We start from the raw sequence: 19,180 nt of genomic DNA on the forward strand, positions 1-19,180 counted from the left end.
AATCCTAAAGTTTCATTTCATTATATGTTTTGTTCTTTTGTTTAACTTTTTGTAATTTTTATCCCTATTATGTGTTTTGAATTAATCTTTTATTGGTTTTTTCTTGTTAAAAAGAATTAAATCATTTTAAATATTCTTCCATTCAATTCTTCCTGTAAATTTCAAACACATTTCTAACTTTGGATTATTTACAATTGATTTGCATCCCAAATCCATTATAAAACCCTAAAAACTAGATAAAAAACATAACAATATTAAAATTTCATGAATGAAAAATTTGTTAGAGTATTAAATTTGTTTATTTGTAAAAATTATTCACTTGAGTGGATTTGAGGGAGAGTAATTGAGGGAATTTGAGAGGATTTGAAAATAATTTTTGTTGTTGTTTATTTGAGTCAATTTGGAGGTAAGTGAGAATGAATTTGGAAGTAAAGTTTATGAGAATTAGTGTAAGACTTGATTGACGTGACATATTAAAAAAATTTACTTCCAAATCCAATCTCATTTACCTCCAAATTCACTCAAATAATCAATAAAAAAATTTATTTTCAAATCCTATCAAATTCCCTCAATTACTCTCCTTCAAATCCCCTCAATTACTCTCCCTCAAATCCACTCAAGTGAACAAGGCCTTAAAGAGAACAAAATTACATATAATTTGTATTAAGGAAATGAAAAGAATGATTAAACTCAGTTTTTAATATTTATAACCTAAGAATTAATTTGACAGAAAAATACCCAATAAAAAACCATACACATAATTTTCATCACCCAAAAACTAACACAAGTGACTTTCAATAAACTTAGTAGCTTCTGAGGTAAGAGACCCACCAAACTAAATCTGTTAAATGGGAAATTTTCTACTTTGGCATAAGAGTGCCTTGAGAAACGAAATTGTTCCCTCTAGGGTGAAAAAAAATCATAATCATGATCAACCATGTTGTTTAGAGTTTTACTTCTAACTACTAATTTAACTTTTACTCAAAGTTTTAGTCATCATAGATACAAAACAACAACCAAATTCAAAAACACACATTTTCTTCATTATTATAATGTTCAACTTCTTTGGTATGTTTATGTAAATAGAACCAAATCAAATGTACTAGAATGGAATTCCCATGCTGTCTCAAAAGCTACAAAAGACCTCAACATGCTTTTGGTTTGGTAGTAGAGGAAGAAATCATGTTGACTCATGCTCTATCTGCTTCAACGATGCCACTGCTCTGAAAAAAGAAAAAATCTCTAAAAAAAAGTTCTTTTTCTTTCTCTCTTTCTCTCTCTCACTGTTCACTCTGCTGTGTGCCAAAACTAAAACCACTCACAAGGTGCCACTAATCTGTCAGGTTATTTCAAGATACCATTTTTCTGGTGTTTGGTTCCCAAGAAACTGTTTAGAATAGAACCACGGAACAGTGAGAAGGCCAATTCATTTTCTTCAACCTGTGTCAGCACCAAGCTTGTTTTGCATTTTTTTCTTCCAGCGGTTTGTTTCCCTTTTCCTCTCAAGAAAAGAGTCCTTTCAGCTTCTTCTTTCATGGGCATATTCTTTTTCACCTTTATTCTGCTCCAACACTGTTTGAACTACCAACATTTTTACTTTGTCCATTGGGGATTTGAGCTTAAAAGGAGTTGGAACTTGGGAGATATCTAATCATGCAATCTGGGTTTGGTTTGATTTGATTTACCCTTTTCAATTTTTGTTTCTGGGTGCTGGGTTTACCTCAGCGTCAATGTCCCTGTCATAAAAAGTTGAGATTTTTGGATGCTATTTTTGGCTGGTAGCAGGTCAAGGATTAAGAGTTTCCTGTCTATAAAACAAAGTGGGATCTGATTTTCTTTTTCTTTAGCCTTTTCTTCTTTTGGTGAAAAATTTGCTTTCACATGTCTGTGGGAATTTGTTATATTTTGACACGGTTGTCATACCTGTTTGTTTTATTTTGTTTCCCTAGTGTTCATTAGTACATGTACTTTATTTGTCTACAGCTATTAGTTATGTCTTGAGCAGTGTGTATTCATATATGTATATAGATATGCCTGAATTTGGTAAAACTTTTGATTTGGCATGGGAGTAATGTATTTCTTTTGATTGTGGTAGGATTCTCCATTATTTCACAGCATCTGTGACTTCGATTTGATTGTACTAATGGAATCTTGGAGTTATGTCCCTGAAGAGAAAGGCTATTTGTTTTCTGATGAAATGGATTTTTCACTTGATGCGTTTATGAGAAGTCGAAGAACATTGGTTGAATGGGACAACAAATCCAACTTTGAGAGAGATGGATTTAATTCAGACAGAGAGGCAGTTAAAAGCATGGAATTTGTGGACTTGGGTTTCCCTGACTTGTTGCAGAAGTCTTTTCATGGTAGCCAACCTCTAGAGACATCAAGCTATGAACTAAATAGTAATTCTAGTAGAAGAGGGAATTCCTCTACACAAGTCATTGCTTTGGATTCTACTATGGGGGAAGAAGAATCTGATTCAAAGCATTTAAGTTCTCTAGTTGAAGCGAAGACCCATGATTCTTCCCTGATTGATCTGAAGCTTGGGAGATTAGCAGATTGTAAAGGTGCAAGCAGTGATAAAGTTGCAAAAGAAGGGTTTACTTTGACATCCATAAATCCAACTACGCTTTCAAAGAGAGCTCGCACTTCCAGCTTATCTGCACAGGCTCCTGTATGTCAAGTTTATGGTTGTAACATGGATCTTAGTTCCTCAAAAGATTACCACAAAAGGCATAAAGTTTGTGATGCTCACTCCAAAACGGCCAAAGTTATTGTAAATGGCCTTGAACAAAGGTTTTGTCAGCAGTGCAGCAGGTATTTTTGGGTTCCTTTGATGGATAGTTAGTTATTTGAAGTTTTAATACTTCTCTTACATTATGATGGTCAAACTATTGCCATTTGTAAGCTCCTTATATTTGTTTAGCTGGTGAGGTACCTCAATCCTGTTGATTAGAAACACATAAAATTTGAGCAAATTATTTGCTAGAAAAAACTCAACAAAAGGTATCAGGATTTGTTTGGTTTAAAGAGAACAATCTTTTGTTTTGCTCATAATTACAAGTATTATATTGTTTCTTATTTTAAAAAAATTTCACACAATCTTCTCAGTGAAAACATAAAACAAGGTCAAACAAGTTAACATTTTGTACTTACTAGTAAAAGGGACATAAAAACTGAAATCTTTTTCTCAAATCTAATAATCTTAGTGCTTCCCTTATTTTTACTTTCATTTGTGTCCAAGTGGGTTCTATTAATGCAATTATTTAAAAGTTTTCTTTTCATTCAACAAATGTAGTTCAAATTGGTTTGACAAATGAGAATGCATTATTATTAAACTCCAATCAATCATTTTGTATAACCACAGATTGACTGTCTTTAATTTGTGGTGGTAAATTTAACCTGATGGTTACCTATGGATTAAATTACACCATTTGTTTTGTTTTAAAATTAGGTTCCATTTGCTGGCCGAGTTCGACGATGGCAAGCGCAGTTGCCGCAGGCGCCTAGCTGGACACAATGAACGCCGGAGGAAACCTCAATTTGATTACATGACTGGTAAACAGCACAAGATTCTTCACTCATATCAAGGTATGAAAATTTATCTGTTAGTAAGTACCTTCATTGGCATTAGATAAGACAGAATTATCATTTAAATTTTCAACTTTTAAATCTTCTACTTTATTGTCCAAGTGAAATTTTTTATATTGGTAATTTAATGACGTGTTGTATTATTTAGCAGCTTTAGTGGATGCTTTTCGTGTCCAGTTTGTTAAAGCGCATTCTGTTTTAGAAAACTTCTGTGGTTTTAACTTCTTTAGCAGAAATACAATTTAAACGAACTAGCAGGTATGCAATAGATTGATGACGAAGGGATAACAGATTTCGGAAACAAGGTAGTGATAGTTTTGTTTGATTAAAGATAAAGAGAAATCATTCAATAAAGTTTAGACATTGTAGAATCATAATGTTCAGACAAACACTGATGCTCTAGTAGGAAAAACTAGAGGTTTCAAAGAGGCTTGTTATTAAAGGAATCAAGAAAACTTATAGCACTCTGTAATAAAGATTAGGAAGAACAATTCATATTGAAAATCCTTGTTTATCGTTTCTTATTAGGATTTATGTAGCTGATAACTGCTCATGCGTAGCTCAATGTAACTTAACTATACAGAAATTATATTGATAGGAAGCACTCAATACAGTAACCTGAAAACTAGAATCATATTTGAAAATTAACATCATGATGTTTATGATGATTTCTGTATGATATCATCTTCTCCGTACTAAAATACCTACTAAGCAAACATGCCATAGCCATGATGAGAAAAATAAAAAAAGAAATTAAATTCATACCCATTTCTTAAATTTGGGTAGCATACTTCAAATTAAATCTGATAGGATCTATGCAGTAGTACAAAAAGTTGAGTTTTTAACAAATCAATAAATGCCGAAATTGAGAGCAAATGTTGTTGAGTGGCTGCATTTTGTAGCATTTCTATGTCAGGAGACTTTCACATTCATTTTACTTGGGGTTTTGGGTGAAGGTCCCTCTGCATATATAACCATGTATTGGAGGGCTTAGAATAAAATTGTAATCTGATTGGTGTAATTTTGAAGATTGGTGTAAATATTTTACTTTGATAAGCTGAGGCAGCAATATATGACCTGAGTTTATGATGCACAAGTTGTATAGTAGAAATCTCTTATTCAATTGTCAAGGGACCTCATATAAATAAGTTTTGGAATTTTTTGTTTGTTGCCTCTAGACATAAACTATATATTTCACGCTTTTTTGGTCACTATTAGTGCAGATATGTCACGAACTTTGTCTGATAGTGTATAACTAAATAATGTTTGTTTGATTCTTTATAATTTATTCATCAATTGTTCTGTTCGATCAAATATCAATCAATTATGGTAATGAAGTCATTTAAAGAAGAAAGCCAAATGTTTCTTCTTTTAACAGTAAGATGCCAATACAATAGGATATTTGGGTCAACTCAAGCTAAGTTGGCTATATTAGCTGCACTGAAAGCTTCTTTTATGCTCCCTGTCCAATGACTTTTTGCCAACATCAGAGGAGCTTTCAAAAGATGATGATACAACTCCTTCCATGAACTAAAATTAAAACCATTAAATCCTGAAAAGACAAGCCTGAATTTTTTAAACATTTTAGACAAAGGAAGCACTTACAGGTTCTTTAAATTATGTTATCTCCTTATATCATGGTCCCGGGGAGAGATGTGGACCATTTAACTAATGTTGGTATGTATTTGTTAGAATTTTTTATGCACGAAGTTCAAGCAAAGCATACCAGTATTGAAGTATCTTTTCTTTATCATTGTAGGACTTTTACATTGCTATTCCTCAGATACCTATAAAATTTTATTTGATTCATAATTAAAAACAGAAAATCATGGTGGAATGTTCTTACAAAGTGTATTCTATAGTCACTGAGAAATATAAGATGCATTGTAAACAAGACAAAAATAATTGTTACTGTTGTAATGAAGTTGAACAAGATCCTTTCCTAATTTCATCTGATCTCCACAAGTGTTCAAGAAAAGTTTCCTTGTTTTTTTCCCTGTTGGATGTTTATTATTCCTGTCATAATCTTACTTGTTCCAACAAACCTTTTCAATGGGAAGGGTATATGCACTTACACTACATGCACCAAGAGCCAAGAACTTCTCTTACACTGATTGTGTTATCAGGTACCAAGTATCTTGGGTCCTCATTACAGAACAAACCCCAGTTTCCCTTTCAAAACATATTTCAAAGTGGCATCCTTTTCCATGGAAAACATGCTCAGAACTCTCAGAGTGGACGCATCAAACTGGAAGAAGATTCCTTGTACAGTTCCCAACTTGCTGCACCCGTCACACTTGGTCAGGAATTATCAAGCTGTGCTCTCTCTCTTCTGTCAGATCAGTCACAGTATCCATCACGCCATGCAGCAGGAAATCCATTAGCCGGTTCCCGAATCCTTCACGGCATTCACATTCAAGATAGAGATGACCTAGTTTCCCAGACATCTTTGAGGATAACAAGTTCTGCAGATAAATATGCAGCAAACGAGTCCTTTCCATGCAACACCGCCTCTAAGGATGTTATCAAGAATCAAACCGCACCATTCTCTAATGCAGTTCATGCTCTTCAAGACCATCATGGAGATGATATTTGCCAACCATCAGACCTGTTCGACATCAAACACCGTCTTTCCTCGGAACATGGAGCTACGGTTGATCTGTTCCAGTTGTCCTCACATCTTCAGAGGGTGGAGCAGCAAAGAAATTCTGTTTTGGTGAAGTGGGAAAATGAGGACTACTGTTTCCCAACTGTATGAAAGGCTGCTTATTGTTTAAGCCGGAACTGTCATTGACATGTCCTTTTTATTGATACCTATGTTGTGATGCTATAACAGTGGCCTTAGTAGTGAGACTGTTCTTGCTGAATTGATTCATTTGTGTAGTATGAGATCATTGATGGGTAGCGGAGTGAGGAATATCTTAACTAACAATGGTAGTGGAGAGTGTTTGTAATGAGGAGAAAAAGGAGAGACAAGAAAATCCAACAACTGTATAGCACAGATACCCCTTGAGCATTTCAAAAAGAGAAAAAAAGAACCAAGCTATTTGGGTTTAGCTGTATTAACAGTCGTAATTTATTGGCCTTGAACTGTTGTTATTGACAGTGACACTCATGTTCATATCTTTGAACATGTCTTTTGTGTTGTTTATGAGACATTCAACTTTGTCTATGGACAACAATAGTAGTCTTATGCACCCGCTTCATTTTGTCATATAAACTGTTTTTTATTGTTATTGGAACCTATGTCAACCAAGTGCATGTGCATGTACATGAGACCTGGCACATGTGAATTCTTCTCACAAGCAGAATAAATCTTGATTATATAAATATATAAATTGTTCATATTGATTTTATTAAAGTTAATCTTAATTATTCATTCATGGATGTTATGGTTAATATTATTTGTTTAATGATAACTATTTTCTCAAGATTTATCTACACAAAGTATGACAACACCGAAATATATGTTTACACACACATGTACATAAAACTAATAGTTGAATTGACATGACAATCTGTAGATTATGATCATAACATGAATAAAAAAAATAAATTGACAGTTCAGAGTTCTGTTTTATTTTAGGTGGGTAACGTTATTTAAAGTATATATTTCTACTTAAAGATAGAGTTTAGTTAAATAAATTTTAGTGGATAATATATGAGTGATTGTACAAATTGTATAAAATTGTATATGCATGGTGATTATATAAAAATTTCCAAGTTTTTCATTTAAAGACATATGCCACTAAAGTTAGATAGTTCCAAATAGTTATTAATACAAAATAAAGGTGTTGATTTTGGTTACGGTTGTGAGTGATGGGGTACATTCAAAGAGAAGATGCAAAATGGAATCAGGACATTAAAAGTAGATATAATTGAAGTATCTACTTTAGAATTTATTAATTTAAGGTTCAGGTAGTTGGCTCTTGGGTGGTCCAAAGAACAAAGATAATAATGTTTGATTAGTTTATGAAGAATATACATCCATGAAATAGTGTTATTATATATCCTTTGAAGAGAGTGTCATCTTTTGCAACTTTTACCTTAATTTTTGGCTATATGGTCTCAAAAAGTTTGGGGGATTCTTGACCAGGCCAAACTTTATTTTTACAAAAGGAATGGCTATAATTAGAATGATTGTTCCATATTAGGTATAGTTCTAGGTGCCCTAGGGAATCCCCTTTACAGCCTCATCACTTCCCATAAGAAATTAGCTTAGATCAAACTACCAAATAATAAAGTAATGAAGCAAATTCCCAGAAGCAACACCCATTTTAAATTTGCATGGAATAATGCAACTTGCACTTCATGTAATGGATTCCATCATTACAAAGCACATATTAGTTGCAAGATATATAGAATCATCTTCGTAAAATATTCTAAGCACCATGTTCACGTGTGAAGACTCTTCTTCACATATACCTATCAGAGACTTTCAATAATATAATATTATACATGCTCTTCTTCTTCTTCTTATATAAAATTCATATTCTCTAGTAGGGTTTCAAACTCCACACGCATTATACAAAACCTTCAAGTTCAAACAAAACAAAACAACATATATACAATCATCAATGTGTTCATTTTTTTATTCTCTTTCTCTTTCTTTATAGAACAAACTCTTTTCTTTCCTGTTATTTGTCTTCTAAGAAGCATTTGCAGGATTTTTGTTATTATATTTGAGAATCTTGGACTCTCAGAATCGTCAATAGTATTGCGTGTACTCTGATTTCCAATGATAGTTCAAAAATGTGGTTTGATAATTATAAACATCTTAAGCTATTTACAGAGTGTTTCTTTTTTTTTTTTAAGAATCAAAGATTTTCATTTATTGCAATTATTTTGCTTATCTTAATTTTAAGAATCTTACAATGAAATATATTATATACGAAAATTCATTACAATGTTAATAAAGTGAGTACTTTGCTTGATTTTGTAAGTCTTAATATGAATTCCATATTTTCTCTATTAATTTCTCCTTCAAAATATACTTTTTCTTAATAATATCACATCATTCATTCTGTTGGAAAATATTATTGAACACTATTATTGACTTTAGACAATCTTTATAAGCAAATATGAAAGAAATGTAGCCTTTTTAGTAACAATTATTAATAACGGAACATTTAAATTATAAGAACAATAGTTAATAACCTAGTTTTTATAAATGAATATCAAAATGGGTTCAACATGATGAATTAATCTAGCTAATCATTGGTTCAGGTTGAGTATATTTGAAAATATAGTTTTTTAAATGTGAGTTAAATTAACTTGGTTGCGTAAGTTAATGAGTTTGAATGGAGTTTCAGGTAAGTTTACGTAACAAACCAAAAGTAATTTCTTATAATTTTTTTCATTATAATTATTTATTATTTTTAATTATGTTGATTGATGTAAGAAACTCAAGATCACATAAGAAATTTTATATTGGTTTGATCTTTCGAAATCTACAATGCAGTGCCAAACTTCCTCTGCAATGCTTCAAATGCGTGGCCAAGTGAAGATGAAGGAGGAGCAGAACTGAGAGCAGGTGGGTTCAAGACAGAAACCGAACGCAGTGAGTGAAAAAGAAAGAGTTTGAAAAAAATTAGGATTAAATTAAATAACTCATAAGATCAATTTTGAAAATTTGCATAAATCATGGGTGCAAAAATAAATTTGATGGGGGTGCAGGAATGATTGCCTAACAAAAGTCCATAATATCGATTGGTCAATGAAATATAAGCCCAAAAGAAAGTTTATGTTTGCTTATTTCTATATATTTGTTTTGGTACTTTCATATACGTTAGAACAAGACTTTTTATATCAATTAAAAAAGATTTTTTATGTTGATTTTGGAGTTGACAAAAGTATCATTGATATAGAAAGTTTTCATTTTTTTTATGTTTGTTGTGTTATAAATGACATAAAAAATCTTATTCTTATTTTATTTTCAATTTTTTTTATGAAACCTAATACCACAAGTAGCATATTTTATCTCAACCTTATGCTCTCTACTATTATCATTCATTTTCTATTTTATTTACTTTGTTTCTTCGTTCACATTCGCAAGGTCTATGTTTTTATTGTCCTTTTCTTTGCTTAAATATCACTCTCGTTGTGCACTTCTTTATCGCATAGCAAACACAATAAACACTTGGTGATATTGTACCAATAAACACTAATAACAAATGCAATAAACACAATAACAAATTAAGGTTTAAGGTTGATTAGAGCAAAATTGAGAGAAACTTCTGAGAGCACCACACTAACAAGAATGATAGCCTGGTGACTTAGGCTTAAGCCAAGACCTCGTTCAAGGACCCATCACTCGTAGCATGATGAGAAAGATCCAAGAAGGAAGTGAAGATGCATCAAAGGAAGGAGAAATGAAGATGTTATTCACTTGGACCAAGTAGGACTCGCTTAGCGCACGCAGAGGCTCGCTCAGCATATGTAAACCCTATCAAGTATAATGCTAGTGGGTTCTTTAGCATCCTCAAGTGTAGCTCATTTTCCACATGTTTAAAGCACGAGAAACGTGTGCAAATACGTGGCAATTGATCCACAAATTGCACCTGATGATTATACTTGTATGAGGCACCGTAGAGAGGGTTAAATCCTCCTATAAATTCACCATCTCCCCCTTTTGTAATCACTTTGAGATATATGTAATGACATGCTGTTGAAATCACTCCAGCCCTCATTTTGCTCTTAGTCATCAGCAAGAGAGAGAACTCAACCTCCCTTAGTGACCCTTTCTTAGTTAGGAACTCAAGCTTGCACCAAAACACCTCACCACATCCATAAACACCAAACTCGAGCCTTAATTCTTCACTCTCATGTGACTTTTGCTACATCCTTCCATCCTTCTATTTTCTCGAGTGATCCAAAGCTTCAAGCCACCTTGGAGAGGAGCCATCAAGTGGTATTTAGAGCTCCGATTGAGCACACACGTGAGCTAAGTGTTTTCTTCATAATCCGAGTTGTTTATTTCATGTTCTGTCTGGTCTTACTATATTAAAGTGTCATTCATTAAGTCTTTGAGTTTGTTCGGTCAATTAGGATTTCTGGTTATTATTTGAAGGTCTATGGTGTTTGTGCAAGTGTATTTTTTCATTTTATTTGGTAATTTCCTTTTAATTGAGTCATTTTCATGTTGAATCCAAATTCGATCATGTCATGGTAATGTGCATATGTTAATCTGATGCATTGCTTAATTATGTTAAATTCTGGATTTAAATCTGCTTTAATTGTTAATTCATGGTTTAATGTTGAAGAATAATGTGGTGTAAGTTTTGTCTAATAAAAGAGAAGCTATGAAATGTGAAAGAGCTTTGGTGATAGACTACCACAAATCTTCAGTAATTGTTTGAACTCATTTCTGATTTTGTTTTAAGTTTCTGCTGAGTTTTTGGATCTGTCAAGTCAATTTAAATTGCTATTTTCATGATCCATGCTTGTACAAAGTCTAAGCACACAACAAGATCAGTTAATTGCCTAGCAAAGCTCGGGTGCTTATGGCAATTTAAGGTGCTTTGAATGTTCAAATTAAGAGTCACTCCATTTTGAACTGTAGCAAAAGCTAAAGTCAATATATTTGCTTAAATTAAGTTGTTCATGAAGTTGTAATCAAGTAAAAAGCATGTAAGACTTGTGCAGTTAAATATAGGAGCCTTTAATTTGACATCGAAAATCTGCAATTTGGCCTAGTTAATTAACGCATTTCATTGAACATACATACACATACACAGACACATATAGACGGACACACACCCACAATCACCCCCTCCCAAACACACACACACCTAAACACACCCACACACGCACACATTTGCCCAAACACACACGCACACAAGCACACAAACACAAACACACGCACACACACACACACACATACACAAAAACACACACACACAAACACACACACACACACAAACACATAGACAAAGACACACAAACACACCACGCACACACACACGCACACAAACACACACACATACACGCATACATGCAGACACGCACACACGCACAGGCAGACAAACACACACACAAGAACCTAGACATACACACACACACATGTAGACACGCGCACGCACGCACACACACATACACACACACACACACACACACACACACACCCACACACACATGCAGACACGCACACACACCCACACACGCACACACACGCACATACAAACACACCCACATACGAACACACACACCCAAACACACCCACACACGCACACATGCACACAAACACATACACAAAGAAAATGACGCACACACGGGCACATACACCCCCCCCCCCCCCCCCCCCCCCCCCACAAACACTCCCACAAATAGACACACACACACACAAACACACGCACACACACAAACCCACACACACACACACACATGCACACATGCACACAAACACACACGCACACACAAACACACACACGTACACACATACCCAAACACACACACATAGACGCACACACACCCACATCCACACCCACACACTCGCACATAGGCACACATTCGCCAAAACGCACACGCACACAAACACACGCACACTCGTACATAACAGATACGCAGACACCCACACATGTACACACACACACATGCACACACACACACAGGCACACACAAAAACACTGACACAAACACAAACCCACCCACCCACACACACAAACAAACGCACACACGCACCGTCAAACACAAATACATACACACACGCACACACAGACAAACAGACACACTTGAAGACAAAGACAAACATACACATACATAAACACACAAATATACACAAACACATACCACCACACACACACGCCCAAACACACACAAACACGTACACAATCATACACGCACACACCCACATACACACACACACACACAGAAAGACCCTTACCCACACACACCACCAACCCCCCCTACAAACACAGCCACACACACACACACCCAAACACACAAACACAACCACACACCCACAGACACTCACGCACACACGCACACAAAAACACACCCAACATGCACACATGCACCCACACACATAAACACACACACACACACGCAAACAAAAACACTCACACACAATCACACACGCACACGCACACACATACACATAAACTACCACACACAAACACACACAAACACACATCCACACACGCACATACGCGCACACACACACCCAAACACACGCACACAAACAGAAACACACGCACACACACACACACACACACACATACAAAAACACACACACACACATACACACAAAAAAACACACAAAGACACATACACAAACACATAGACAAAGACACACAGACACACACACAAACACACCACACATACACACATGCTCACTAACACACACGAACACACGCATAGATGCAGACATGCACACACACACACATGCACACGCACACAAACACACACACACACACAAACACACACACGAACCCAGACACAAACACACACACACACACACACGTACGCGCACACGCACACACACACACACACACATAGACACACACGCACACACACGTACATACCCACACACACATGCACACACACACACCCACACACCCAATCACGCACACACACACATACACCCGCGCACACAACCAAACACACACACATAGACGCACACACACCCACACTCACACATACACCCACATACAAAGACACCCACATACCAACACACACACACACACCCAAACACACCCACACATACGCACACAGGCACAAATTTGCCCAAACGCATACACACACATGCACACAAACACAAAAACATGCACACACATACAAAAACACAAACACACACAAACACATACACAAAGAAATAGACGCACACACGCGCACATACACCCCCCTACAAACACTCCCACAAATAGACACACACACACACACACACAAACAGACGCACAAACGCACACGGGCGCACATATACACACACAGAGACCCACACACACACGCACATGCACACATGCACACAAACAAACACGCACACAGGCACACACACCCACACTCACACCCACACCCACACACACACCCAAACACACCCACCCACACGCACACAGGCACACATTCGCGAAAATGCACACGCACACACGCACACAAACACACATAGACTCACACATAATAGATACGCACACACCCACACACGTATACACACACACAAACACACACACAAACAAACACACACACACGCATAGGCACACACAAACACACACCTACCCCCACACACACACTTACAAACAAACGCACACACGCACCCTCACACACAAATACATACACACATGCACACGCACACGCACACGTACACACACCCACACTCACACACTCAAACAGAGACGCACACAAAGACACATGCGCACACACACACACTTACACAAACACACACAAACAAACACACTCCCACACACGCACACCCACACAAACACACACAAACACACACAAACACACAGACACACACAGACACACAAACACACTTGAAGACAAAGACAAACAGACACATACATAAACACACAAATATACACAAACACACACCAACACACACACGCCCAAACACACACACACACACGCAAACACGTACACAAACACACACGCACACACGCACACACCCACATACACACACACATACACACACACACACACACAAAAACACCCACACACACCACCAACACCCCTCCCACCCCACAAACACAGCCACACAAACACACCCAGACACACGAACACAACCACACATCCACAGACACGCACGCAGACTCGCACACATGCACACACACACAAACACACACACACACACAGAAGCACACACACACGCACACATGCACACATGCAACCAAAAACACTTGCACACAGTCACACACACACACACACACACACTCTCACACACGCACGCACACATGCATGCACACAAACACACACCCACACACACACGCGCACATACGCGCGCGCACACACGCAAAAAAAACATAGACGAACACACACCCACACTCACCCCCCCCAAACGCACACACACCCAAACACAACCACATAACCACACTCGCACACAAGCACACATTTGCCCAAACGCACATGCACACAAACACAAACACACGCGCACACACACACACAAACACACACACAATCACATTGACAAAGAAACACACGCGCACACACACCCAAACACACACATAGACGCACACACACCCACGCACAAACCCAAACACACCCACACACACGGACACATGTACCCATTCGCTCAAATGCACACGTACACACGCTCACAAATGCAAACACAAGCACAAAACACACACACACACATGCACACACACACACACATACACACACACAAATACACACACACACAGGCACACACAAACACACTAACATAGACATACACACCTAGCCACACACACACACACAAACAAACACACATGCATCCTCGCACACAAACACATACGCACACACGCACACGCACACCCACACACACCCACACTCAAACACTTACACACACACATACACATACAGGCACACACGCACACATGCGCACACACACACACACTTACACAAACACATACACACACAAACACACTCCCACACACGAACATACATACAGACACACACAAACAAAAAGACACACACAGACACAAACACATAGGAAGACACAAATAAACAGACACAAACATAAACGCATAAACATACACAGACACACCACATCACACACACGCGCACCAACACACACGCACACACCCACATACACACACACACACAAAAACCCCCACATACACCCCCAAATCCCCCTCTCCCCCACAAACACCACCCAAACACACATACCTAGACACAAACACACAACGAAACACCCACAGACACGCACGCACACACGAACACATGCACACAAAAACACACCCTACATGCACACTCACACATACCCACACACATGCACAAACACAAACGAAAACACTCGAACACAGTTACACATGCGCACACACACATGCACACACACACACACCAACACACCGACATACACATATAGACGCACACATGCACACACGCACACAGAAACACTCGCGCACATGCACAAAGGAACACACGCACAAACACACACACACGCACACACACACATACACACACAAACACAAGCACACATGCACACACACACACACACAGAGAACAACACCCACACATACATACACTTAAAGAAACCCACACCCACACTCACACCCACACACACTTACACACACACACACAAATGCACATATACATACATCAATAGGCACACATAAACACACACACACACAGACACAAAAACACGTACACGCACAAACGCACACATGCATACACAAACACACAGACACACACACGCACACAAACACACACGTACACAAATACAAACGTACACAAACAAACATGTACACAAACATACACGTACACAGACACAGACACACACACACACAAACACACCCGCCTAAACACATGAACACCTGCACATAGTACACCCGCATAAACACACGCACACACGCAAACACACGCATACGCACACGCACACACCCCCAAAGACACACACACCCACACCTCCCCAACACATACGCAGACATACACACACACACACACTAACACACCCACATATATGCACGCAGGCACACATTCACACAAACACACGAGCACACACGTACACACACACAAACACACACACACACACTAACACACGAAACCACACATATGCAAACCTACAAACACTCACACAAAAACACTCGTAAACACGCCCACAAACCCGCATTCACAAACAGACGCAAACACACATAGAGACACACACAGACAGACACACACATCCACACACTCACAGAAACCCACACCCACACCCACACACACACACACACAGGCACACACTTACACACAAACTCTCACACCCACACAAAAATACACACACACACCCACACACGCACATATGCACAAACACGAACAAATACACACATGCACACACACACACACACACACACTTACACCCACCCGCACACACACAAACGAACACACACACCCATCCACACAGACACCCACACCCACATACCCACACACACGCACGCAAAGACACACACATGCACACTCGCACACACGCAAAAGCAAACCCACTTGCACACAAACACACCCACACACACACACACACCCAGACAAGCCCACATGCACACACGCGCAGAAACACATACGCACACACCTATACACGCACATAATTAGACACATACATACGCATACAGCACACATGCACACAACTCACTTGCAAACAGCACACACATACATCACACAAGCACACAAGCACACATGCGCACACACACACAAAAACACACATAAACACAAACACACACACCCAATCACACACCCACACACCTACATACTCGCACACACAAACACACACGCACATATGCAAACCTACAAACACGCACACAAAAACACTCATACAAACGCACACAGATGCACACCCAAAAACACACAGAGTCACACACACAAACTCACACACACACACACATACACAGACTCAAAGAAACCCACACCCACACCCCCACACACACACACTCACACACTCACACGCATAGGCACACATATACACACACGCACACACAAACACACACACCCACACACTAACACACACACACCCCTACATGTACATATGCATACACACAAACAAACACACACACAAACAAACACACACACAAACACACCCCCACACCCACACACACACGCGCGCGCACACGCACAAAAACACAAGCACACACACTCATACCCAGACACACACAAAAAACGCAGACACGAATACATACTAACAAACACACAAATAAATACACACACAAACACATAGCCACACACACCCCAAAACACTCACACACACTCCCACACCCACACATCCACACACCCGCACGCACACAGGTACACATGCACACACGCACATACGCACACACACACACACACACACACAAACACACACACACACACCCCAACCCACACATACAGACACACATGCAAACACACACACACTCCGACACCCACACACACGCACACACACACGTACACATGCACACACGCACATACGCAAACACACACACAAATACACATGCACACCCAAACCCAAACCCATACCAAGCCACACACACATACCCACACCCACACACGCCCACATGCACACAAGCATACAAACACACACGCACGCAACTATACACACACACAAACAGACCCAAACACACACACACACACACACACACACCTATACACACACACACACGCACACACACACACACAGGACACACACACACCACACACACACACATATAACACACACACACATGCGCACAGACACACACCCACACCCACATACACACATACACACACACATAACCACACACATACAGACAAATTCCCACCCACCTACCCACACACACCCACCCACCCACACCCACCCACACCCACACACACACACCCACACCCACACCCGCACATACGCATACAGAAACTTGGCTTACAATGGAAGAATGAATGAATGAAAACCCTAGAAAGTGAAAAGGAAAGCTCTTGCATGCCCAATCTCCCTCCAAAGGGTCGAAATCAGCTTTTATGTGCTTCAGCCGTCCAAAGATGTGAACCCTAGAGTGCAAAAGTCTTTAAATAGATCAACATTGGATCATGGGGCAACGTCGCTAACGCTCAGCGCCCCAACTAAGGGCGCCCATGCGTGACTTCGAAGATATTGGTCCTCAACGTCCTGATTGAGGGCAACCAGGCGTCCTGTGGTGTAGTTGTCCTAGAGGGGGCGCCCAAGCCTGCTTACAAGGAGAGTGGCGCTCAGCGCCCCAAATTGGGGCAACCAGGCGCCCTTGCGAGACTTCTGACGCTGAGGGCCCCTTAAAAGGGCAACCAAGCGCCCTACGGTCCTTCTTCAGCCTTCTTTCAGTCTTCTTTCCCAATGCTTATGCTATCCCTCCTGGGTTCCAACTCTTTGACACTTTTGCTCCTCTTCCAATCATACCAATAACCTACAAAATTGAGGGAATTAGTGATCAAATTCATAAAGTATAACCTCTCTTCACTTACTCACCAAATTCAACTAAAACAAGAATTTAAGCAAGCTTCAAAGTTAAAAGGGGTTATTTTAGTATCAAAATAGCATCACAAATAACGGTAAATTCAATCGTTATCAACACTCGCACACAGGCACACAAGCACACACGTACAGAACACACACGGACACACGCGCATTAACACACGCACATATTCATACACACCTACAATAACACGCAAAAACATACAGACACACACACACACACACTCACAAAAACCTACACCCACACCCACCCACCCACACACACACACACACCCACAGCTCAACACACAAACACACCCACAAATGCACACACACAAACAAACACACACATAATCACACCCACACACATGCACAAAAGCACACACGCACAAAAACACACCCACACACAAACCCCCACACATGTACACCCACACACGCACACACACAACCACACACAAGCACACATGCACACACGCACACAAACACATACGCTCACACGCGCACACGCACACACAGACACACACGCGCGCACATGCATACATACGCAAACACGCACACACGTACACTCGC

General features: G+C 39.2%; 1 protein-coding gene across 4 annotated transcripts; it reads left to right on the forward strand.

Moving 5' to 3' along the window:
• The first annotated feature begins 1,180 nt into the window (after nt 1-1,180).
• LOC108336092 (squamosa promoter-binding-like protein 6) lies at nt 1,181-6,833 on the forward strand. 4 transcript variants are annotated; one of them, XM_017572417.2, is made up of 4 exons: nt 1,181-1,483; nt 2,096-2,817; nt 3,455-3,591; nt 5,718-6,833. In XM_017572417.2, the coding sequence occupies exons 2-4, from the start codon at nt 2,144-2,146 to the stop codon at nt 6,347-6,349; spliced, it is 1,443 nt and encodes a 480-aa protein (XP_017427906.1). In that variant the 5' UTR covers nt 1,181-1,483; nt 2,096-2,143; the 3' UTR covers nt 6,350-6,833. The 4 variants fall into 4 exon arrangements, with proteins under 4 accessions (XP_017427906.1, XP_017427907.1, XP_017427908.1 ...); XM_017572418.2 differs by having other exon boundaries at nt 1,181-1,343; XM_017572419.2 differs by having other exon boundaries at nt 1,181-1,325.
• The last annotated feature ends 12,347 nt before the right edge of the window (nt 6,834-19,180 follow it).

This window comes from Vigna angularis, chromosome 10 (assembly GCF_016808095.1).
Source record: "Vigna angularis cultivar LongXiaoDou No.4 chromosome 10, ASM1680809v1, whole genome shotgun sequence".
Lineage (NCBI taxonomy): Eukaryota > Viridiplantae > Streptophyta > Magnoliopsida > Fabales > Fabaceae > Vigna > Vigna angularis.

Coding starts and splice junctions, on each gene's coding strand:
- LOC108336092 (XM_017572417.2), top strand. CDS start 2,144: ATGGAATCTTGGAGTTATGTCCCTGAAGAGAAAGGCTATTTGTTTTCT. Junction 2,818..3,454: donor TTTTGTCAGCAGTGCAGCAG/GTATTTTTGGGT, acceptor TTTTAAAATTAG/GTTCCATTTGCTGGCCGAGT. Junction 3,592..5,717: donor GATTCTTCACTCATATCAAG/GTATGAAAATTT, acceptor TTGTGTTATCAG/GTACCAAGTATCTTGGGTCC.